General features: G+C 40.4%; 4 protein-coding genes across 7 annotated transcripts in view; 2 read left to right on the top strand and 2 right to left on the bottom strand.

Moving 5' to 3' along the window:
• LOC117234854 (neurogenic locus Notch protein) overlaps positions 1-5,791 on the top strand; it is a 182,864-nt gene extending 177,073 nt beyond the window's left edge. For both annotated transcript variants that reach the window (XM_033496461.1, XM_033496532.1), the window contains 4 exons: positions 336-568; positions 729-2,574; positions 2,678-4,461; positions 4,588-5,791. In XM_033496461.1, the coding sequence (XP_033352352.1) occupies positions 336-568; positions 729-2,574; positions 2,678-4,461; positions 4,588-5,705 (4,981 nt within the window). In that variant the 3' untranslated portion in view covers positions 5,706-5,791. The remainder of the gene's footprint in view (positions 1-335; positions 569-728; positions 2,575-2,677; positions 4,462-4,587) is intronic.
• A 9,674-nt stretch (positions 5,792-15,465) lies between these two features.
• On the bottom strand, positions 15,466-21,955 carry LOC117236346 (polycomb protein Pcl). 3 transcript variants are annotated; one of them, XM_033499407.1, is made up of 11 exons: positions 21,388-21,955; positions 20,877-21,008; positions 20,152-20,297; positions 19,776-19,976; positions 19,450-19,641; positions 19,113-19,285; positions 18,835-19,030; positions 18,478-18,719; positions 18,160-18,351; positions 17,855-18,071; positions 15,466-17,768 (listed from the first exon to the last, which is right to left on the bottom strand). In XM_033499407.1, the coding sequence occupies exons 3-11, from the start codon at positions 20,281-20,283 to the stop codon at positions 16,836-16,838; spliced, it is 2,478 nt and encodes an 825-aa protein (XP_033355298.1). In that variant the 5' UTR covers positions 20,284-20,297; positions 20,877-21,008; positions 21,388-21,955; the 3' UTR covers positions 15,466-16,835. The 3 variants fall into 3 exon arrangements, with proteins under 3 accessions (XP_033355298.1, XP_033355213.1, XP_033355127.1); XM_033499322.1 differs by having other exon boundaries at positions 20,887-21,008; XM_033499236.1 differs by lacking the exon at positions 20,877-21,008 and having other exon boundaries at positions 21,388-21,954.
• A 1,152-nt stretch (positions 21,956-23,107) lies between these two features.
• On the bottom strand, positions 23,108-24,745 carry LOC117230475 (leucine-rich repeat-containing protein 57). Its single transcript, XM_033487998.1, has one exon. The coding sequence runs from the start codon at positions 24,643-24,645 to the stop codon at positions 23,929-23,931; it is 717 nt and encodes a 238-aa protein (XP_033343889.1). The 5' UTR covers positions 24,646-24,745; the 3' UTR covers positions 23,108-23,928.
• Positions 24,746-25,335: 590 nt separating this feature from the next.
• LOC117230443 (guanine nucleotide-releasing factor 2) overlaps positions 25,336-25,656 on the top strand; it is a 57,759-nt gene continuing 57,438 nt past the window's right edge. The window contains exon 1 of the mRNA XM_033487966.1: positions 25,336-25,462. Within this exon, the coding sequence (XP_033343857.1) occupies positions 25,429-25,462 (34 nt within the window). The 5' untranslated portion in view covers positions 25,336-25,428. The remainder of the gene's footprint in view (positions 25,463-25,656) is intronic.

Here is a 25,656-nt window from a genome sequence, read left to right as displayed (position 1 = left end):
CGGACACCACCTCCTTGTCTAAAGGTAGTCGATTTTCATGAATTTCTCTCGGTAAAACTATCCTTTGAAATTGGAGTACGGTACGAAACCTTGGAATAATATGAAAAAAGGGCCAAGCGGCAAGATATTTTCCTAATCAACTATGTATATAGACGATTTTTCAAGAAATAACTGATATAAAAGTGTAGAATCGAACGATTATCCGACGCGTATATTTGAAAAAAAAAAAAAAAAAAAAGAAAATGTTTTATAATCCATTATCCTATTATTCTATTATCCTATTATCCTCTTATCATTATAACGTACCACCTGTTATCTCTGCTTTCGAATCACAGATGTCTTCATGGCGCCAAGTGTTCACCATCCTCAAATTTCCTCGATTTCGCCTGCACTTGCACGGTCGGTTACACTGGCAGACTCTGCGACGAGGACGTCGACGAGTGTGTAATGACCTCTCCATGCAGAAACGGTGCTACCTGCAGAAACACCAATGGCTCGTACCAGTGCCTTTGTGCAAAGGGCTACGAAGGTCGGGACTGTATCATTAACACCGATGACTGCGCCTCCTGTAAGTATCGAGTATTAACCTATATCGTTACATAGGTATTTATTATAGTATTACATATTTATAATATTATATATAATATACAAGTATATATTTATAATACTATGTATATTAATCGTCCAAGTACACGCCAATCTAAGCAATGTCTATTTATCATTTCCAGTTCCCTGTCAGAATGGCGGCACGTGTCTGGACGGTATCGGCGACTATACCTGTCTCTGCGTAGATGGCTTCAGTGGCAAACACTGTGAGATCGATGTAGACGAATGTTTGTCACAACCATGTCAAAACGGTGCAATCTGCAAAGAATACGTAAACTCGTACACTTGTCAATGTCAACTCGGATTCTCCGGTATAAATTGTCAAACCAACGACGAAGATTGCACCGACAGTAGCTGCATGAATGGCGGTAAATGCATCGACGGCATCAACAACTATACGTGTGTCTGCAAACCTGGTTACACCGGTTCAAACTGCCAGTATCGCATCAACGAATGCGACAGTTTGCCCTGTCTGAATGGAGCCACCTGTCACGACCACGTTCAGTATTACACTTGCCACTGCCCTTACGGATATACCGGAGCCAGATGCGATCAGTATGTCGATTGGTGTGCGGATAATCCTTGCGAGAACCAGGCTACCTGCGTCCAGCACAAAAATAAGTACCAATGTAATTGTTCTCCTGGTTGGACCGGCAAAGTCTGCGACGTTGAGATGGTTTCTTGCAAAGACGCGGCTATAAGGAAAGGAGTGCCGGAGAAAAATCTGTGTAATAACGGCACCTGCGAGGACATAGGTAATAGTCACCGTTGTCACTGCCTAGAAGGATACACAGGTTCTTATTGTCAAGAAGAAGTCAACGAGTGTGACTCTGCCCCGTGTCAAAACGGTGCTACTTGCAAGGATCTCGTTGGATCTTATCAGTGTCAGTGTACGAAAGGTTTCCAAGGGCAAAATTGCGAGCTTAACGTGGACGATTGCCGGCCTAATCCTTGCCAAAACGGCGGCACGTGTCACGATCTGATCAGTAACTTCAGTTGCTCCTGTCCTCCTGGTACTTTAGGCTTCATATGCGAGCTGAACGTGGACGACTGTGCTGTCGGCACTTGCCACAACAATGGTACCTGTACCGACAAAGTCGGCGGATTCGAATGCAAATGTCCTCCAGGCTTCGTGGGACCTAGATGCGAGGGTGACATCAACGAGTGCTTGTCCAATCCTTGTTCTTCGCCAGGGACTCAGGATTGTGTGCAATTAGTCAACAACTATCACTGCAACTGCAAACCTGGCTACATGGGACGCCACTGCGAGGTGAAAGTGAACTTCTGCGACAGCTCACCGTGTCAAAATGGAGGCGTTTGCACCGCGAAGCAAGCTGGACACACTTGTCTCTGCCCTAGTGACTATTACGGAAACAATTGCGAATTTGCCGGCTCCTATTGCGACAGAGAGCCTTGCTTGAATGGCGGTACTTGCAGAGTGGCCGAAACCGACGTTGGATACAGATGTTATTGTCCCCCTGGAACGACCGGAACACACTGCGAGATAGACGCGAGAGACGAATGCGCCAGTAATCCGTGCCAACAATCCAATGCCGTTTGCAAAAACCTTCTTGGCGATTACGCTTGCGATTGCCCGCCCAAGTGGACCGGTAAGAACTGCGAAATTTACGATCCTAACTACGGAGGAGGTATCTTTGGCAGTCCGAGCTCCAACATCCCGAAAACCATGAACGCGTATGATCTTGATTTGGAATTGGAGAGAAAAAAATGCATTGAGAACAGATGCGAGGAGAAGTCTGGTAACCACCATTGTGACGAGGAATGTAACAGATACGCTTGCAACTTCGACGGAAATGACTGTTCCTTGGGTATTAATCCGTGGCGTAATTGCACTGCTCCTATCAACTGTTGGGACGTTTTCATGAACGACGTTTGCGACGAGGTTTGCAACAATGCCCAGTGTTTGTTCGATGGAAGGGACTGCGAAAGGAAATTGGCACCGTGCAAGTAAGTATTACAATATCATTCAGATATTTGTACGCGTAGATCTGTCTTATCGTAATAATAATAATATAATAATCTTGTTCGATCCCTTTTCTCATTTCTACAGTCCTATCTATGACGCTTACTGTCGCAAACACTACGCCAACGGGCACTGCGATTATGGCTGCAACAACGAGGAATGTAATTGGGACGGTCTGGATTGTGACAGGGAACCGCCATCATTGGCAGAAGGTGTGATTTCAGTAGTGGTAAGGATGGATATGCAGACATTCCGCTCCAACGTGGTCGCATTTCTCAGAGACATCGGTCACGAATTAAGAACCACTTTAAGAGTAAAGCAAGACGAACTCGGCAACGATATGATATATCCCTGGAAGAGAGAAAGAGACCCCGGTATGCGTACCAACTTCTTTGGTCGACCGACCACCATCTACACAAACACGCAAAGTGGTGTAATCGCCTATTTGGAGATCGACAACAGAAAATGTACCGTTACCCAAGGAGCAGTGTGTTTCCCATCAGCTAACGAAGCGGCGGAATATCTGGCAGCCACCGCGTCCAAACACTCCTTATCTCGCAACTTCCCGATCGAACAAGTCCGAGGGGTCGTGGGGCCACAGGGTCCAGAGTACCCGGACGCTCCAACCAACTACAAGTACGTTTTCATCGGTATCGTGATCGTGGTACTTGGAGGATTGTTGGTCGGTGTGCTGGTCACGGCGCAAAGGAAACGAGCGGTGGGTGTCACTTGGTTCCCAGAAGGTTTTTTACGCACCAACAGCGGAAGCGGACAGCGTCGTAGATCGAGAAGACGAGGTCCAGATGGTCAAGAAATGAGAAACTTGAACAAACAACCGTCGGTGAATTGCATGGATCTTGATGTAGGGAATGGACGGGCGCAACAATGGTCGGACGACGAGTCGGATTTACCACCTTCGAAGAGGATGAGAGCGATAGAACCTGGATACGCCAGCGATCACACCGCCATTACGGATTACGAGGAAACGGAGCCTCGAATGTGGACTCAGCAGCATTTGGACGCCGCGGAGATTCGTAGACCGGACGCCGGAGTTTTGACACCACCTAGTCTCGAACATGGCCAAGACGTGGACGCCAGAGGACCTTGTGGAATGACACCATTGATGGTCGCTGCTGTACGAGGTGGAGGATTAGATACCGGGGAAGAGGAGGACGAGAGTGACGGAACGGCGGCCGTGATTGCCGATCTAGTTGCACAGGGCGCAGATTTGAACGCCACCACGGATAAGAGTGGCGAAACGTCTCTTCACCTGGCGGCAAGGTACGCCAGAGCTGACGCGGCCAAGAGGCTTCTCGACGCTGGCGCGGATGCCAACTCTCAGGACAATACCGGTAGAACGCCTCTTCATTCTGCCGTCGCTGCCGATGCGATGGGAGTCTTCCAAATACTGTTAAGGAACAGAGCAACGAATCTGAACGCTCGTATGCACGATGGAACCACGCCACTGATTCTGGCCGCACGTCTCGCCACCGAGGGAATGGTGGAAGATCTCATTAACGCTGACGCCGATATCAACGCAGCCGACAACAGTGGGAAAACGGCGCTCCATTGGGCTGCAGCTGTTAACAACGTGGACGCTGTCAACATACTTCTGGTCCACGGCGCGAATAGGGACGCGCAGGACGACAAGGACGAAACGCCGTTGTTCCTTGCCGCCAGGGAAGGTAGCTTCGAAGCGTGTAAAGCGTTACTCGACACTTTTGCCAATAGGGAGATAACCGATCACATGGATCGATTGCCGAGAGATGTGGCCAGCGAGAGATTACATCATGATATCGTTAGATTACTGGACGAGCATGTACCCAGGTCGCCACAGATGGTGAATGTGATACCAAACGGCCCTCTCATGGGTAAGCTATTTTCTTTCATCCTCAACCTCTTAGTTGTATCTTTAGTGTATTCGTTTCCGATGTATTTTTACGCATACAAATGCAACGTGATATTCAAATTGTCAATGATTCGATCCTGTGTTGTAGGCTCGCCAAATCACCCACAACTGATAACGCATCCCACAGTGATCGGCTCCGCTCCGAAGCAAGCCAAATCGAAGAAACGGCCAAAAGCTGGTGCCACGGGGAATCCAAACAGTCCGGAGTCGGAGGGCGGTGTAGTGGTGGTAAGGCGAAAACCATCGGTGAAGAAGCCACCGGCAAAACGCGGTGCCCAACCCCCAAACCAGGAGATTCCCCAGGGAGCTGAGGGAGCAGAGGGAAATTTACCGAGTCCTTACGACAGCGCAAGTTTGTACAGCAACGCGCTTCCGTTAGTGAGTCACACGGCCACGGCCAAGCAACCGCCACCGTACGAAGACTGCATAAAAGGCCAGTCCATGCAGGGCCTTCAGCAGTTGGGCCTCGACACGTTCACGACCAATTACGGGTTACCTAATTTTCACGACCAACTGTTAGCGTCGCACCAACGACAAGCGCAAGGAATGGTGAACACGCTGTCGCCGCCTTATAGCAATCAGTCACCGCCACACTCGGTGCAATCGAACATGACACTATCGCCACAGGCGAGCTACATGGGCTCGCCGTCTCCGGCAAAGAGCAGGCCGTCATTGCCTACTTCACCAACTCACATCGCCGCTATGAGACAAGCGACGCATCAGAAGCACGGTGGCATGCCACCGGTGGGATTCGACTTTGAGAATCTTCCCTATTCGTCGAGTCAACAACAGCAACAGCAACAACAGCAAATGCAACAAACACAGCAACAGATCCAGCAGCAGCAGCAACAGCAGCAGCAGCAGCAACAGCAGCAGCAGCAGCAACAACAACAGAGCACACAACAGCAGCAGCAGCAGCAGCAACAGCAGCAGCAACAACAGCAGCAGCAACAACAACAACAAACTCAGCAATACTACCAGTATTTGACGCCCCCTTCCCATCATTCTGGACCAGACGTAACACCGCAGCATTTAATGCAAGCGCCTGAGAGCTTCCCCACCCCTTCGCCGGACAGTCCGGGTCACTGGTCTTCCAGTTCGCCGCACTCCAACAGTGACTGGTCTGAATGCATGGCGTCGCCAAACGCGTACGGTGCTGGAGCCACCCACCAAAGTAACAAGGGCTCCGAGGCGATCTACATATGAAGGAGGGAGAGGCGGTGTTCTCAAACTCGCGCGAGTAAGTTATAAGTTGCGACGACGACGACGACGATGACGACGACGACAACGACGACGACAGCAACGACGATGACGACGACGACGACGACGACGGCACGCGCGCGTCAATCGAGATTAACTCGTCGAGTTTGAGGGCGATTAGCGCTGATATTTTTTTCTAAATGGTACCTCCACCGCGACGAACGCTCTCTCGTAAGGTCGACAGTGCGGATCGTTTTACGTGCTCCAACCGGGCAGGCGTTAGCAAATGCGTTAGCAAATGCGTACAACACCGTTACTACTACTACCACTACCACTATCACTGCTACTACCACTGCTGCTACTATTGCTGCTACTACTACTGCTACTGCTACTACTGCTACCACTACTACTACCACTACTACTGCTACTACTATTGCTGCTGCTGCTGCTGTTGCTGCTGCTGCTGTTGCTGCTGTTACTTCTGCTACTTCTGCTGCTGCCGCTACTACTACTACTACTACTACTGCTACTACTACTACTACTACTACTACTACTACTGCTACCATTACTGCTACTACTACTACTACTACTACTACTACTGCTACCATTACTGCTACTACTACTGCTACCACTACTATTACTACTACTACCGCAACTACTACTACTACTACTATTACTGCTAATACTACTACTGCTACTACTACCAGTACTACTAGTACTACTGCTGCTGCTGCTACAACTACTACACTACTACACTATTACTACTGCTACTACTACAGGTCTTTATATATAAATATTTATAAATATAAATATAGATGAATAATTATATATGTATATGTATGCAAGAGAATATTTCTGTTCTTTGGATGGAGAACATATATACACAAATGGACGCTGTTTATATAAATCGTTCAACGATTGTGCCTTTTCTCGAAGGATTAGATAATTTAGAAGTAACGATGCGTGATCAAGATATAGTACTCTGTAACCTACTCGTGCATCATGGCTCAAAGAACGACAATGGTGCCTTGGACTTGCCACAGTGTGAAGATCCGATAGACAATTTTCTTTTTTTTTTTCTTTTTTTTTTTTTTTTTTTTAATGGAACGAAACCTTGCTATCTACAATAGTATTGTACATAGAACAACATGGAACACGGAGAATCGTCCACGCTATCAGGAATGTGTTCGACAGGGACCACTATAGAGTGTAATATGTAATATTCTATTTAAATATATAACGCATAATATTTTCAATGAACGTGGGAGAAAATGTGTGAATCGTCGTGCGTTTACAAGCTTCGATCGTCTCACCTGTAACACGCGATACAACGGATAGAAGCAAAGGAGGAACTCGTAGAGAAAAAATTAGTAGGCGTTAGAAAGAAAATCGAGAATCGTGCCTTCGAATAATCGTAGGGTATAAGAGGAGTTCTTGCGTAGATAGATCTAATTAAATTATGTATGTTGATGAAACGCAGCGTTTCCAAATGGCCCTTAACACCGATTTTATTTTACTGACTAACACGAGACACGCTATAAAACGTAAGATGTAAAAGCAACGTGACCTTTGCACGGTCGACGGGAGCCTCAGAGAAATCGTCTTCACCCCACGAACGGATCGTTCCATACGCAGACATTCCATTCGAACCACGCTATTTTTCTCTCTTTCTTCTCCTATTTTTTTTTTTTTTTTTTTTCTTTTTTTCCGATATAACTTATTCTCTTCCAAACGATTTCTCGATCACGAGGTGTATCCGCGCGGATCGCAAAGTCCTCGAGCATATAGAGACTTTGTTCGGACGAAGGAAGATCGGCGAACTTGGCGGTTATGCCTTGTGTGTACTTGCTATCTCTGTCGAATCGTTTGTTATTGTACTAACGGGCACTAGCATAATCGTTAACGTTTAATTATTTTAAAAGCGTACGCGTAAATAGATCGCTGTATTAAATTGAATTAAATTAAATTAAATTAAGCTAATAGACGGGCGGTAAGACGATTCGCTGATCTCTCATCTGCCAAAGCCAAAACGAGAGAGTTTTCCTCTAGATGAAAGAATGCGTGATCAGATCTGGTGGTATGTACGCATAATAGACGTTAGGTGTTAACTTTAGATTGTTACGAGAGAAAAGAAGCAATTATCGACGATACCTCGAGGAAAATGGAACTTGTTCTATGCTTTTGCAATATATATCCACCAGTGACGCGAATTCATACAGAATTCAGAATAATCACGTTTTTCCTGAACCTTTAATCCTCTTTGCTTTCTCTCTAATCAGCAAATTTGTAAATATTCCTATACATTTTTTGTTTCTATCCACGTTCTGCTTATCACCATCCTACTTCACTCATCTAACCTAATACCATCGAGTACTTTTTATATAATTCTCTTTTCTCTCGATTTTGTACAAAACTGTTTTTATATATATTTTTTTATATTACGTAAGGTAGATTATATCGGTAGTATTATAAGACGATTTCCCTTCCCACATTGCTATACAATGATAACGTTTCCTTTTTATCGTATTACGTTAGAAATCATAGAATAGAGGGAAAATTATAAATATATACACATATATATATGTATGTGCGTGTGTGTGCGTGTGCGTGCGTGTGTGTTTTCCGCGTATGTAATCGACTGTTGCAAAGAGGGTCCTCTTACCCCTTAATGCTATGCAACTCTGGATTACGTATAGCGGTGCGATAAAAATTTGCTGAACATTAGAAGACACGACGGGGGTGCAACGCAATTGTAATGCTTCTAAAAAGAGGCATTTTTTATTTATATATAAAAAAGGTATACACGCGTACACGCACACACACGCGCACACGCAAACACGCACGCACACGCGCGCGCTCACATACACGTGTGCGTGTGTGTGTGCGTGTGTGCGTGTATGTATGTAAACATAGAATCTTTTTAACGAATTAAACGTATCTTCACACGACTGCCTTTGTATTTGTTAAAGCCAGGAAATATCTGCCAAATAGCGAATGACGAAAATATCAAGAAACGTTCAAATGTAATATTTTCTTCCTTCCTCTTTTTATGATAGTATACCGTAAAAGATTCGACGCGAACTCGGACAATAATAACGTGCGATAGAATTTTCTATTCTATTTTTAAGTACCATCGCGCGTAAACGAATTGATATTTTCGCTCGGAATAAACTATCGAACGTGAACAGTGTAACAGTGAAACCCGTGAACGGTGTAATACGTAAAGAGATTATAAGGAAACCGAACATAGTCGAACGAACGCGTAATCATTGTGTTCAAAATTAAACGATATCCGCTCTGCGACTCAGCGATTTTTCACCATGTGTTAAGCGAGAGGAAGAGAAACGCGAGAGACAAATAGATAAGTTACACGCTCCAATTTACAGTTATCTACGACAAGTTAGAGAAACTCCCAATTACTACGATAGATCTTGTTAATTCCTTTATATCTTGTAAAAAGTACTGAGTTTTATTAGTATTAACTGTTCCGTAAACTGAGAATTTGTTCGATCCTATCGCATCCTGCATTTTCTCCTCCCTAATCGTCCCTTTACTTCCGATACCCTGATCCTCGTATTTTTTATAAATAAGTTATGTCTTTTTAAAACAGATGTAATAATAAAGATAATCTAACATCCACAATAGGATTGTTGTTCTGTTCTATCGTGCTATGCTTCCGTGTTTTCATTCCTTGATGTTGTAATGATTTAAACATAGATACCATCTTTTTGTTTAGTATGTTGCAACAGATTTTACACAGCAATCAAATTGTATTATAGCGATAAAAAATAAAAAGATCCGACCTATTTGTTTGGCTCTTCTTCATTCTTACATCTTTCGCTTATCATTTGCGTTTCAATCGTATTTTTTAGTCTCAGCCTGCATGCCAACTTATACACGGTCTAGATGATAAATACTTACTCTAGAAATACTAGAATAGTCGATGATTACGATTTAGATCGTCATTCGCATCGAACAGCCGAGACAACGAGAAATATCTTTCCAGATTAAACAGACAGACGACCTCGCTTTCAACAATGCTGAACGAAGAATGTAAAAACGTAGAAAAACATGGGAGAAGAGAGGGATTCGAAAGGGGTGTTTCCAATTACATTCACCACCACGAATTGAAGAGGTCATGAAGAATTCACTTTATTAAACGACGAAAGTAAACAAAAAGATCGCTGAACAACGACGATCGCGATATTCGTACAAAGTGCAGACGGTGTATATACAAACTTTCACTCTCACTCTCGCTCTCTCTCTCTCTCTCTCTCTCTCTCTCTCTCTCTCTCTATCGATCTCACCACAAAAGTAACCTCAAGAATGGAAATATACGCAGAAACGTAATCAAGGAATCCTCGAACGAAGTAATTCGATCATCGCACAGAAAATTATTTTCTCTCTTTCGAAGCTTCGGAAATACATACACAGGGTGGAACCTTCGAATTCGAGAAAGCCGATCACGCGCGTTCAATTTTTCTAATTTCGCTTCCTCTTTATCGATCGACCGACGAAACCGTGATACGCGTCAGAGGATCGCTCGTTTACGTTTTCCCCTTTTCTACGATTCTTCTCGCAGGTTACGATCGCACGCCACATAAATTCAAACATACACTCTTTCGCTCCGTCTCTTTGATTTCCTATTCATTTACTCATAGTCCTCTCTCTTCGCAAAAATCATACAAGAATTTCGTTTCATCTTTTTATTCGCGAATCGCAAGTTTCGCGATAAATCGGAATATTCGTCAAAGAAAGTTAGAAAGAGAATCGAGTGTCGCAGAAAAATTATTAGCAATTCGTTGGCACCTATTTCCAGCGAGCCTTCGTTGTTTCAGATATTTAATGTACGACGACCTGATTAACTAGTACGGGAAGCAAAAAAATCGTATCCGAGAAAGTTAAAAACACGGGATATTCGCTGAAATAATTGTACTTTGTATTGAAATAATTGTTTGATTAATTTTCGTTTCAGTCCGTATAAAAGTGCTCTTCGGGATACATATTGTACATCTACATATAGACTACAACGTGAAATAAATAATCCTACGACTCGAAGAAATTCTAGAAATTCTAGAAATTCTAGAAGTTCTAGAAATTGTTATTCTATTAGTAGACTTCTATCGGTATAAAGTGTTGTATTTTTAAGTAAACTGTTGTAGACAGAGAAAGTTGTATAATTTATATTACAATAAATAATTTGCAAACTGCAATATGATCTGAACGAACAGAAACGAATAAAAGGATCTTTCGCTCGAGCACAAATTTTTTAATGGGTAAAATTCGTTCGGAAGGAAGCTTCAAATCGAAGTGAAAAAAAAAGAATTAAAGAATTACACCCCGTACGTCTTTCAAGAAAGAAAAAAAAAAAGAAAAAAGAAAAAGAAAAAAAAGAAAAAAATGTTAAATAATTAGCCGTACTCTTACATTTGTCGCCAGAGTCGTCAAATAAAATCAGTGGAATTGCTTCAAGTTCAAATGAAATTTTAGGAACATAAAATCAGAATGTACGGTGTCAAAATTTGGTCTTCCTAAGTCGATCCTTAATCTTATTCTCCCTTGCGGTGGAAATTTCTTGTCTACTTTAGCGAATATCTCGTATGCATCCTGTATACTTAACGTCGAGTAAAAAATCACACATTATATATATATATATATATATATATATACGTTCAGTAGCTATGAACAATTTTCTCGTACAAAAATTCTTTAAACGGTGCGTATTTACATGGATCATCCCAAGTACCCTTGGTTCAAAGTGTATATTAGCTGCTAATAATTTTTCTTTAATCACAATGTTCTTTTTTCGCATCTTGCTTTCCACAGCGAAACACACGATAAAATTCGTGCGCTTCGCCACGAAAACATCGTTACTAGTATCCTTTCTTTCATTTCTTCTCTTTTCCATTCAATCTATCGACGAAGGCAAATTATTCGGGCAACCAGCACTCGAATTTCTTAATTTCATCGGAGAGAAACAGAGCGTCGAACGATCATTACACGATTGGTTGTCGATGCGTGCATACGGAATCGAACAAAGAAAAAAGCATCATGTTCACCGAACGTTACTCGCGTGTCGAGAAAAGACATCTTATTGCATTTATCAAATAGGCGGTCATCGGCCATCCATTACAGTCTGCCTCGATGTAATCGAACAAACGTGGGAAATCTATCCTAAAAAAATCCAATATGAGAGAAGCAACATATAGAGATTGCCGACCTATTTAATCCTGATATGAATCTTCTACGATACTACGGACTACGATACAAATTTATAGCTAACGTATCACGTAATAACTGTAACATAACTAAATACGTAAACGGAACGTAACTAGAGATTTGCCTGGTCTTTGAAACGTCTTCCTGTAAAGGAGCGTCCGCGGTCTATCCACCATATAAATAACATTATGCTCCCATTTGTCACATTTAAGCTCATATTTGAGCTAAAGTAATTTGGTAATTGCGTTATTCGAACCGAAATTCTACTTTCGCGATAATTCTATGCATTTCGCAGATTCTATGCATCTTCCTTGTATACCTTGCCGCGATTGTAACTGTTTTCCTAATCTTAAGAATAAACGAGATACGTTATTCGAATCGCTCGTCCCGCCGTTCTTATACGACGCGAAACTCTCGAAATATCGCATCATTGTTTGAAAAATCATTCGTCGAACGACTAATCTCTCGTCTCGAACAACGTTGAACACGGCAACGAAATATTTAAATAATCGTGATCGCCTGTTTGACAAATACAACCGTATCCGTCTTCTCTCGCGTTAGAAGAATACATTTTACGGCGAAAGAGCGGTGTCTAACGGAACCACGCACACGAAAACGACACACGTCGGATACATTCACCGGAAGCGAGTCCAATCGTAAGAGGAACGAGGCACGTTTCTCCTCGACGCGACGGTTTCCCGCCTCTATAATCGCGTACAAACCTTTACGCAACCTTTTCGTACATTAGGGCTATGAGTATTCCTCGCGCATTTGCATTAAAAAACGGGGCATGGTGGGACAATTGTTGTATCAGAAAGGGGATAGCAAGGAATATATTTACATCGATACTGGCAGTACATCTTCGTTCCGTTATGTTGCTTCACCGTGGAAACGCCAAGTCCAACTTTCGATAGTCTTTTTCTTTGTTATGTCGCGTGTTGTTTGTTATGTCTTCTTCCCTTGATTCTTCGATTCATCTTGAAGCGGCTGACGCGCTTGCTTCTTCTACAGGAGATGACGATTCTTGTTTCTACGTAAATGCACTTTGATCGCAGTTCTCTGACGTTTTCTTTCTGTCGCTTCGTCGCCTTCTAACCGCTCGCTCGTCTTGTGCCGCGGCTCTCCGATCAAACAGACGTATGCGCCAAACGAAAGCGAATTTTAATCCAACTTTCAATTCTTATGCCGAAATCCCTCGTTTCAATGAATTTTCCTAATAAAATTTCATTTTCAATGCAATTTTTCCTAATAAAAGTCAAAGTGGAGATTATGCGTCAAAATTTCATTTGATTTGTTCGGCGACACTACAGCTTTCTTCCAAGCTTCGCAGTGGATATCGGAGAATTGTACTTTCGATCTTGCAAAAGCAGTTAAAACGATGACACCACTTTCGACGATCGATCCTTTTTAAAATTGTCCTCTTCGCATTCGTCGATTCGATCTCGTATTGGCACACTTGAGGTGATTTTAACGTAGCGGATCGTAGCGGATCGTAGCGGATCGTAGTGGATCACACTGGTACAAAAAACTGTCGCTTCCGTAAAACTTACAAGATAGATCGCGCAAACCTAACAAAATGAGAAAGAGCAACGGAAGAAATTGTCTAACGATACACCGTGATAACGCAACGGCCGCAACAAATTAATCAATTTGATCAACATTCGTTTGTTCACCGATCCTAAATCCTTTTCTCGCGAGTGATCGTGATCTACTTCGATGACGCTGATCGAAGAGAGAAAAGAAAATGAAATTTCGATCACGAGTCGGATCGTTCGTGTGAAAAATCCACGAGTATACATGACTTGCGTCTTCTTTTCTCTTTAATAGCCTAAGCAAGAAAAAGGGGAAAAAGAGATAAACAGCTCTACGTGTGCACGAGAACGGCTTAAGTTGTATTTAGGTTCAGCTCGTGTCCGGTTCCTCGCGCATGACGGTGAACTTGGAAAAGGGGAAAAAAAAAGAAAAAAGAGAAAAAAGAAGAAGAAAAAAACGGGAGAACAAAAGAAACTATAAACGCAACAACGTTCGTTTAATTAAGAAGTTGACGTATCATAGCGCAGTATTGTCTAACGTTGTTTATTAAATTATAACTTAGAGATGTTTGGCAGTGTCTTCGTCCAACATATACTTATATATACGCTTCCTTTAGAGAGTATAACGTTTCGTGCAAGGTTGTACAATTAGAAATAAGATATCCGTGCTATTTGAGTATCCTTTATACAAAATTGTTACGAAAATTGTATCTTGTAGCGTGTATAATACGATTACGATTACAGTCTGAACACACTTGAACACATATTTTCCTAACGCACGAAGAAGACAATAAAAATATGAATTCTCTCTCTCTCTCTCTCTCTCTCTGTATCTCTCTCTATCTATAGAGATATCTATAGACATCTATAGAGATAGCTCTATCCCTCTCCCTCCCTCCCTTCCTCCCTCTGTCTCTCTTTGAGGAAAAGAAAGAACCAATACAAGAAAAAGAAAAGAAAAGAGGAGAAGATAAAGCAATATAGCAACGTATAAAAAACGAACGTGTATGTAATTGGCAGAAAATCGTATATACCTTGACTTGATTCAAGATTGCCGTCGCTAAAACTCATCTTTGCCGAGCTTCGTACAAACGATACAATCGGTCGCGACTTTACAAAACCTCTCTAAAGGAATTACAATGCAAAGAAAGATGATCGTTACGTACAGTAGATTAAATAAATAGCACTTAAAAATACCTATCTTAGGTAAATCTGTTTAAACACGACTGACTCGCGATTTTTTCGTATCCAGATGTATATTTCGTATCCAAATTTATACGATTCTTACTTTACGCAAAATATCGAAATTCTTCGAACGAACAAACGTAGATTCGCTTGATTAGATATAGTGAAACATGATCTTTTTCTCTCGATTCCTCTTTAGTGTCTAAAGAAAGACTGTTTACCGAACGACTTTAGTAAAGTTTTTCGTTGTTACTTGCTAAAACGTCGTAATCGGTCAGGACTAATTAAAAACTAGATTAAAGACTCGAATTTTGTACAACTAAAGATAATCGTATAGGAAATGCAATTTCTCCGACTTCTTTTTTGTTGTTTTCCTTTTCTTTTCTTTTAAGTCAGCTCTTTCGATACAAGAACTTAATTGGAAATTAGTCCGACGTTTTAATCCTCCTTTATAGATATGCGTGTATGCTACTGATCAGTAAGTTCTCTGACCACAGATCCTGTGTTTATCGATCGGAACACGAATGAGACAAAACAATCCTGATACAAACGATTTTGTACGAATATTCTTCACTGTTAATTGCATCAATCCAGGTTGTATCAGCGTTTTCTTTTCAATTCACCTTACGAAACTTCAAAAACTTTCTTCTTCTTCTTCTTCTTCTTCTTCTTCTTCTTCAATGGTGGAAAAATGTTGCCTACCCGTGTCTCTATTACATGCGAACGAATACTTTCACATGCCCTACATTTTTTTCTTTCTTTTAACTTTTTTCTGTAACAACAACACTTTTATAAAGATTCGCTACGTCTCGAGTCTTCAGATTGATTTCTCTAACCCGGAAAAAACGCATGGAGAAAATTTACAACGTTATCTATCGCATAGATAACTTTGGCCAACCACTTACGTACTCATCAGCTATGCGACGACTCCTTAAATTGTACGTTATTATGAAATAGGTAAGTTCTTTCCCCCTAGTCTTGTATAATAATGAGCAATGCTAGAACTGCATCTTCATCATCTTGAACCGTATATAAAGAATAAAAGTTGCTCACGATAATTCGTACAACGAGCAATTGCACCCCGTTATGTCAGCCACTATATAATTATCAAATACTACAACAAGTCGAACGCATAGTTATACGTAGTTATACGCAGAAGACAAACTGCAGCGTGGCGGATGTGTTTTGTGGCAGTATGATCGCGTGTTATGATTTTGATTTTAGTCATATTGTCGTACGAGTAAACGATGGGCGTAACAGTTCAAGAAGATCAAGTTACAGAAGCCGATGTCTATCTCTACGATTGTATTGAAAAATAACCTTTGCAGGATGTCTACTTTTCTTTTTACTCCATATTTTCTTCATTTACTCTTTTTAACACACTAACTGCTAACGGTCGCTAGTATGTTAGCTCAAGTGAGAGGAACAACTGTCAGTTTTTCAATTCGCATCCTTTTTTTCTCGTCGGGATCATGGTGCACGCTCCGCAACTTATAAAAACGAGCGATTGGCCAATTTCTAATGAATGCAAAACCCGCCGCAAATGATTCCTTTCTCCTTTTACATTTGCTTTACATTCGTCGACTTTTTCCTGTCAAACTACTATGCTACAATATATACAATTCATCGAGCAATGTATCTGATTGTTCTTGTAAATGTTTCCCTCGCGCGTGCTCCTATTACCTCGCTTTATATTAAAATAGATGTAGAAACGTTAATTGAATTTTATGCATCGAAGGTAATCATGGACGGTACATTTTGAATGTAGAATTTCAATTAAACGAAAACGAGAACGTTCGTGTTTCCCGGTATATGAAACGAAACAAATCGATAAATCGGCCTTTTACTTTAAATACAAATGGCAATGCAAATTCATTGTCCAGCAATGAATTTGTATTTACTATTGTTTGCAACCTGCTTCTCTTCGTAAGACTCGCAGTTTCTTGATCGAATGAAATAAAATTTACATTTGCAAGAACAGTCACACATCGTACACCAATTAATACATACTTATTACATAAACATATGTAACGAATGGCAGTGCATGTGACTTGCATCAATTTGTCACTAATCATCTCTTTTACGCGTAGAGATTTCAAACTGATCGAGCAACCATGTAACATCGCTCTTGCTCGATTCGTTAACGGAAATTTTATACGATTGCAATGCATTTTTATAATCATAAAGAAATGATTTATTGTTAAGTATTAAGTCCCTCCCACTCGATTAGGTATTGAGTCTGACCGTTTGGTCCTATCCTCTTTGCTCTGATGACAAACTTTTCACCAGCAGCGATTCTATTAGCTGCTCCAAAATATATGTTCACCGATGATTTTAGATCATCCAGAGATATGTCGGGCGCACTTTGTTTAACAGGCGAACACTTTGGGGATGAAGGTACGCTACCCTTCTTTTGTGGTTGTGGATCTGGAGGCGGTAATTTGTCATTGTTTTGACGTTGTCTTAGTCTCCTCCCGTTTAAGGCATAATCGACACAATTTCCAATTTGACTACTAGCACTGCTCGAGGCACCGTTAAACGAACTTCTTAAATTCCTTGCAAATTCACTTTTAATTTCGTTATTACGTGCCGGTAAGATGGTTGCCGTTTTACTGGCAGTATGCTGATACTGCTGTTGTATCTGCTGTTGCGATGGACGTCCTCTCCGATGTTGACGTCTACGTTTAACTTGCCCGTTTCTGTCTATAATAATGTCTTTTTCCGATAATTGTCTTTTGGCTGGCCGCACTACCGGCGGTTGAGATATAACAGGAGTAAGCGGTAGAGGTAATGTAATTGGACATTGATTGTACGGTGACGGGGTACTTGAATTTGTTTGAGTCAGATGATTGCCAGGTGTACCCAATAAATCACTCAAATTTCTAAAAGGATTATTCTTGCCTTCAAAGTCTTTGGGTGGTGGAATAAAGGAGTCCAAGGTTCCTCTTGAACTGGTCTCATCCCCGCTTGTATCCGCAGGCGTAGATGGTGGTAAAGGATGCATCAATTCCACAGAACTAGGCACAGATAGTTCAGATATACCCGAAGTTGTGGCTGGCGGCGTAGGTGGGCCAGAAACTGAAGTTGGAGGTGTCGGTGGTAGATCGGATGTTTCCGAGTTACGGGATTTACTCTGCAATATATAACGAGCAATTGGATCGAACGAACCTCCATTGTACGAATTATACCTGGTGCTGCTGTTTTTTTCTTATCTATTACCTTAGCTATAGCATTCTTCAATAATTTCCTTGCTTTCCTATATCTAGCTTCTCGAACGCCCTGAGCTTTGCTTAAAACACCGTCGCTCTTTTCTCTTTTCTTGTGTTTACGTAACATCCTTTCGCGAGAACTTCCTAATGCCATTAAACGTCTCCTTCTTTGCAAACTAAGTTTGGGAAACGGGAATGATTTCTTTACAAAGCCACCTCCGATATACCTATAACAAATAAACAGATAACAACGATCAAAAGTGTTTTAGGAAACACGTTGTTACGTTTCGCCGATACAGTGAATCAGAGCCCTACCTTTCCCTCAGGGACTGCGTCGATTGACTCGGTGGGCTTGGACTCGGACATGAACTTTGTTCTGCTTCCGAGTTCTGATAAATTGTTCCACGCATTACCACGTCCGATGGATTTACTGGAATTTCCAAGTTTTCTGCTGTACTTTGTTTCAATGCAGTTAATTGTTTTGTACTTTCTGGTAATGATATCGGTCTGCAACAAAACGATATTTCTTTCAGGGTCGTTAAAAACAGGAAAAGAAGGAAAGAAAGAAAAAAAAGGAAGAAAATAATAACAATTAAAGTACGTATTTTAAACAACAATATCGCGGTAACTAACCCTGTAGGCGGAGGAAGATATTGCAGTCTTTTATTAGCACCCCAGCATCTACGTAACACAGAATCATCTATTACACCAGTTGCTGGAAGATTAACAATTGGACACGGTGGTGGTAACCTAACTCTAAGACCCCATATCGTAGTACGTTTCTTTATTTCTCTGCCACATTTGAATCTGTTCCTATTATTTGTCAATATTGCTAGTATAGATTCTCTGCGTATTTGAGCACTGACATCCCTGATCTAACAATAACAAATACATACGCATATATTTTTTAAGTGTCTAATTTGTGCACATTTTTAACCAAGTAAAAACATCTTGAACTTAACGTTCGAAAAATTCTATAAAACATCTCACCCGTGGAGGAAGCTGCAAAGTGTTCCAATTATCATTGGCATAAGGTACGATAACAGTGTCCAAATCATAATACTTTTTAGCATTGTAAACAGTTAAATTGTACAACATCAGGTGCACCAGATCTACCCATTTCAATTCCAGTCGCCGTACGAATTCTTTGCCATAATTGCACATTGAACAAACAAACACATAAAACCTATAAATAACGTCAATTATTAAAGCCGCCATAGGAATAAGGAAAGAAAGCTTTTTACCAAGATTTCATCGTTTTCACCTACCTATCTCCACTGTATAAAGGATAAGTTAAGCAACTGACACATTTTTCATGAAACCATTGCTTGCAACGAGCACATTGCAACATTTGCGTATACCATTCGCCATTGAGTCCGCAATAACAATAAATTTGTTCCGCATTTACTCTATGATGCGCATCCCAATTTAACATATTGGGCTGTAACAAACATTAACTATTGATTCTATCAGTATTCTAATATATTTTTCAACGAAATAATGTATTTAAAGATATAAGTAAAGGACTAATATTGTTCACTTATTATTATTATTATGGATTTGCTATTGAAATTAAGATTACAAAAGATTGTCTTGGATACTTACATCGTACGGCAACTTTGTCATATCATCTGGTGGCGGCTGAGGTTGGTCCCTACCACTGCAAACTTTTCTGATACTTGCCTTTACCATAGAAGTTTTCGGTTCTACAACTTCACGCGCACGCGGTTGACTATCTACACATCTTTTACACATCCAATGCGCCTCGGCTGCAGTTTCTTCTTTTAATATTTGAGGCTGCAAGTACATACGCTTTGAAATATCTATCTCATAACGTGTCAAATATATATTCAAATATATAAATAAATATATATTTAAATATATATATAAATAATATATATTCAATTCAAATATATATTTTTTCCTGTTACCTGATGACAAAGTTGGTGATAACCACGACCACATTTGTCGCAAACAATAATGTCGTTATCAGTCTTGGGCTGAGATTTTTTACAAAGAACGCACATAACATCAGAATCTGGCATCGATAGCTTTGTCAACTCCTTAACAGAGGACCATGCGGAGGTGTTGTCCATAAATTTGACAAGGCATTTCTCCCTTGCCAAATCCACCTGTACAGACAGTGTTTAATAGAGTTTCTTTCAACTATGTTAAATACCTGTAGTCTCATCTAGCTATTTTGAAATCCTCACTATGTTAAATCCGATAGTAAAACATAATGTGATTATGTTTTATTGGAAAAATATAGAAAATCAGCTACGTTTGAGAAATATTATACAAATGTACCTCGACAACCGTTCCAAGATAATATTTTCCATCTTTGTGCTGAAGAAGAACGTCGTCCCCATGAGAGAAACCCAATTTCTGTTCCCTCGTAGTGCTATCCGGCGCTGCCAGACTTTCTTCTGGCTCTGACATTTTCTACCCTGTTTCTACGGTCACATGAAACAAGAACGATATAACTTAACACACATAAAATTAACGATCGAATCATATCTAAATAATGTAATGAAATAGCTGTTATTTAACTTTAGATTCAAATGTTACAAAGGGAATTTCATTAAAGACATTTTAAAGGCATTATTTTAAATTTAACATTGTTTAATTTCTGAAAAGAAGCTGATATTAATGTTTATCCGTATAAGATGTACAGATCATAAAAAATGATCAGATACTATAGAAGAAACATGTTATGATTTGATAGTAAATAATAACATCAACATGATAAGGCTTCTATATTATTAGTTACACCAATACTACACCGCATATGTATTTACGTTATAAATTGCTGTTTAATGTTATCAAACAATTATAAAACAAACTCGATATATGTGGAAATTAGCCTTTTATGAAATAAATAGCATCCTATAGAAGTAAAATTGAACATGTTTCGAGGTAAAATTACGATAATCACGTTAGGAAAGTGGTTAACATTTCGAATGAAAGGCCATGTTAATATACAATCTTCTTGTAAAATGTTTGTTGAAATCCGAAAGGAATGCAAATCTTACATGCACGTACACATAATGCTTGGTCCACGCAAATGTGCAAAATAGATGGTCCGCCAAATCATTCATTTATGTACGTGTCCATTACAAGCGGCGATAAGTACGTTACAAGAATGAAAAAAGTATCGCGTATACCTGCGAAAGAAATAACGACCATATGATCGGCATCTCATTAAAAACCAGTCCGCGCGCTCTCGCTCTCGTTAACGAACGAGAGCACCTACAAATGCTGTTCTAAACAAGACGAAACGTCGCGCACGAGCGGTTACACTTTCGAGAACATTTTTATCGTTGATGACAAGTATGTCGAATGAAATCAGATTCTCTGCCGATTAAGGGAACAGAAGAGACCTTAAAACCGATTAATTGACAAAGACACTGGCGATACGATAGACAGGAACAACCCCCGGGACATCTCCTAACACCGGGCGGTGCTTGGACCGGTGGTGGTGTTTATAGGACAGAAGACCGTGCGAATATCGTTCGATCTCCAAACACCTTCTCTATGTCGTACCTCAGCGTCTTGGCCGTCGAATCACGCGCGACGTTCGGCCCTCATTTTCCGATTCCCGTCAGCCATTTACAAGCATGGGGGCCCCGCCACGGTCGGTCGCTCTCAGACACAGAATCGCGGCGCGGCAAAACCCTATCCCGTGAAGTCAGGATGGCGACACGCCGGCACGCATGCAACCGTTACGATCACGGCGGCGCCCGGGTATCTACGTCGGCCACCCTCAGGATCACCACACGCCCTTAGACACGGACATCACCGCCGCGAACTCGGTGCACTTTCATTGTGTCCCTTGAAAATTCGAATAACCACCGTCCGCCATATTCGGGGAAACACTTGCTAGAGACTACGCTGCTCAACTAACCTACCGTGGTGCCAGTGCTCCCCGTAGGGATGTCTAACGAAACAGGGATGCCCATTTCTTTTCGCTTTACACTTACATTTACACTTTTGCCTACAAAGTATAACACCGCTCTCTCGGAACTCGTCAAATAGGATCAGAGATAGTTGGTCAACGTTCCGAGTCTGCTTTTCATAATTCTATTTCATGAATACTATAGCCTTAAGTTATAACCTTTGTACGTTTGTTTGATCGACAAATGTTCTTATAGAACAATCTCTCAAACCCCGAATTTATTTCCAAGCACAAAAAAAATAACTAAACGAACTATTAACAAAAGTTCTAAATTATACATCGTATATCATTCGTGTTTTGGTATACGTGTAAAAATTCGTGAACAGCATGGCGCAGGGCATACAAATCTTGATGTACGGCCATGGTCGTTAGTTGGACATTCTATTGTGGTACAGGTATAATATAAACAATTGATGACAGCGTAGCTAAAGACTCTGCTATATTATGATAATTACAAGAAAATACCGTAATTATTTAAAATGTAGAGGATTTCGGGATTGGAACGATATATAGAATATAGAAATCTTGCAATCTTTCAACAATTAGAGTGGTATATCTTTCATACACAACATTCTCGTCATCTATACTCTAAACCTGTATAAATTTTGTTACACTTTAAATAATCCAAAACAGACCTTAAAATACTATTAAATGAAATACGATAGTTAATAAATGCAACGATTTGTTTAAAAAACAACATATTCATATGTCGCTTCTGATTTTATCAAGTTTTGAAAAATAATAATTTCAATAGCTTCTTGTAATTAACTTGTATGCAAAATATTAATTTGTAAATCAATTTTATATTACATTTATGTATAAATAACGATTTTGCCACTCTAATCTTAAACAGTTGTACGAAGTATAAACGCCGCAATAGCTAGATAACATTTTGGCTATTGGTTATTCACATATTAGCTGATCATTGGATATTGAATGCGCTCTAAAATTAGCTGTAATTGTCCAATCGGCAGAAGACTGGAATACGAATCTCTTATGCCTAACGAAGTAATACTTAAGCTACTCACGTATTCGCAAGTGAAGGGTTGCTAACTTGGAAGTTGAAGCATGTAAGTAACTTTTTTTCTGCCCGTAACTCACCTGCCGATTTTTTTTTTTTTTTTTTTATTTAATTTCAGCAGCTCTTCCTGTTCAGAAAGCAAAGACCAGACACGCCATTTTGGGATGCAGAACATCATTTGTTTTTCACTCGCAATAGTAAAATAATTTTGTCTGCATATTTATACTTGTAAATACTATAATTATACGCGACAAAAATTGATTAGGAAACGTAGTAAAAATTACAAGTTCAAAATAAGAGCACAATTTATTTTTACGAAACTTAGTTTATGAAATAATTAGATTACACATACGCAATATCATATACACAATAACAAAGTTTTGTGTACATTTACATATTATAACTGGTTATAATAATTTCAGAAATGTCTGCTTCAAACATATCTTTGATTGTATCTATAAGGTTTAGTTAGCAGCGTATAGAAATATGTATAGATATTTTAAAAAATGGGGAACATTTTGGAATTAAAAATGGTGTTTTTGCTTCTTTGAAACATGAAAAAAGAAAAAGAAAGAAATGCAAGAATTTTTCGCAAAATATATTATTATTATTATTATATGTTCTACTAACGTTTCATAAATTATGCGTATATATGATCATTTCTGTAAGAACTATACCGCAACACGAAATATATATCATGACATCGTTTTATAATCCATGTAATAAAAACTGAAATCCCGAATGTTATACCAGATCAGTGGGTTTATATGTATGTACATTATTTTGTGTATATAATTTTTATATCGTATATCAAGCTCATCATCTAATGAGTTATTGAATTACTAATGAATGCATTTCTCTCTCTCTCTCTTTTTTGTTAAGTATAAAAATGCTTTTCCGTAGAAGCATTCATCAATTTATTAAAAACGTTCTTATCTCACGAATAATTTAAGAATTTTATTTTTATGATTACTTTATCGCAGATATCGAGTATAGTAGAATTACACGAACACGATGCGGCTTGTTTTCAACGTCATAACATAATTATGTAATTATTATTATTATTATCTATAACAAATTTCGTAATAAATATCCTATAGAATAACTCTCAAAACAGTTTCTTTTTTACCGCAGTATACCTTTCCATGTAGTTATCATAACCATCGAGATTAGCGAACTGTTTCATTTCGAATAAATTTCCTTCGACAGAGAGAACGGAAATCTTGGAATCTTTCAAAATTTTGGTAGGTATCGCGCTCAGTTGTAGACAATTTTCTTCGAGTCTTAAAGTTTTTAGGCGCGAACATTCCGCCAATTTGTCAGATATAGTCGATATTTGATTTTGATTGAGGTTAAGTTCAACCACATGTAATGCCGCAGCCGCGTCGGGAATTACGGTAATTCGATTCTTCGATAAATCCAATACGTCCAGAAATTTCAACTCGCAAAACATGGGGGGAAATTCGGTTATACGATTGTCAGATAAGTTGACCTGTTTCAAACGTACTAATTTAGATAAAGACCAAGGGATACTTTTTATTTGGTTCGAACTTGCGTTTAAACATTCTAACTTGGTCAATGCTCCAAGTGCTTCGGGCAAAGTGGTCAATCTGTTATGATTAAGATTCAACTGCTTTAATAATGTGAAATTCCCAATTTCATCGGGAATATGACCAAATTTGTTCTCCGATAGATCCAATGTTCGTAACAGTGGCGACAAAGCTAGTAGATTTTGTGGAAATTCGTCGAGTTTCCTCTCTGACAATTTTAACGTTCCGGTTTTCTTTGCAGTTTCGTAATGCTGCTTCAAGCCAGAGTTCCCCATTTTACTTTAACATCGGCAAAAATAAACCCGTATACTTGTTCCCAATTTGTTGACATCAGAGGTTTTACACGGGTTTATGCGAATAATAACTTTCTACCAATCTTCGAGAGGCATAAACAGGAAATATGGTTTTCGCCTAACTCGCTTTATTTTCTTAACAAATGATCGATCAAGTTATCGGAAATGCACGCAATGTCTCGTTATACATTCTCGTTGGTTGCTCGGTACTCACTCCTCATCACGGTTAAACCGTGAAGCCATTGAAATATATTTTGCTACAGACTGTATTCGATCACATCGGTGCGGTGGACGATGATTTTTGCGAGCCACTGTACCAACGTAGCAGAGTCAGTCGTTGCGCCGCCACTCCTCCGATTAATTTTCACACGGCGATACTTATGAAGCGAATCGTCGCAACGGGTTAACCAGTGTCGCGGTTTCTATTCTCGCGCGAGTGCAGTCGCAGAACATGCTGCGCTTGTAAAAATCAGTCGTTCGAAAACATCCTTCCGAGATCGAAAATAGAGTGAAATGTCACCCGAATGACAGTCGGCCGGCCATATTGCTGTGGATGGTGGTTGTGTTCGAATCGTGACCGCGCGATGGCGGTTCGCGCGCTCGCGCCCCGAAACATGGCCGACAAACGAAGATGTAGCGGTGCACGTCGGGTTTACATTAGACTGAAAACGCCGCGGCAGTTACTGGTGTGTAGTTTACGATGCGATCATTCGTAGAAATGGTGAGATAGTGTCGTGGCTCGAGAGGACATACTATCGGCTAGCGATGGCCTCCACGCCGAAGTCGGAGAAGCATGCAGGTGAGTGATATACTGTGTAAGTACTATGACCTACGATCAAAGAGAACGTATGTAAGTATGTAAGTATAGGACGTTCTGCAACAACGACGGAACCCGGCCGTCGTCGCCGTTCTTCTTTTTCTCCCTTGTCAGTCAAATTCTTACTCGTTTACGTGCGTATCACAAGAATTTCTCACAGCTTAACATCCTCGAAC

Source organism: Bombus vosnesenskii, unplaced genomic scaffold (genome assembly GCF_011952255.1).
Source record: "Bombus vosnesenskii isolate JDL3184/JDL3185 unplaced genomic scaffold, Bvos_JDL3184-5_v1.1 scf7180000013262, whole genome shotgun sequence".
NCBI classification, from domain to species: Eukaryota; Metazoa; Arthropoda; class Insecta; order Hymenoptera; family Apidae; genus Bombus; species Bombus vosnesenskii.
Note: the sequence above shows the minus strand (reverse complement) of the source record. Positions and strands in the feature narration are given on the sequence as shown.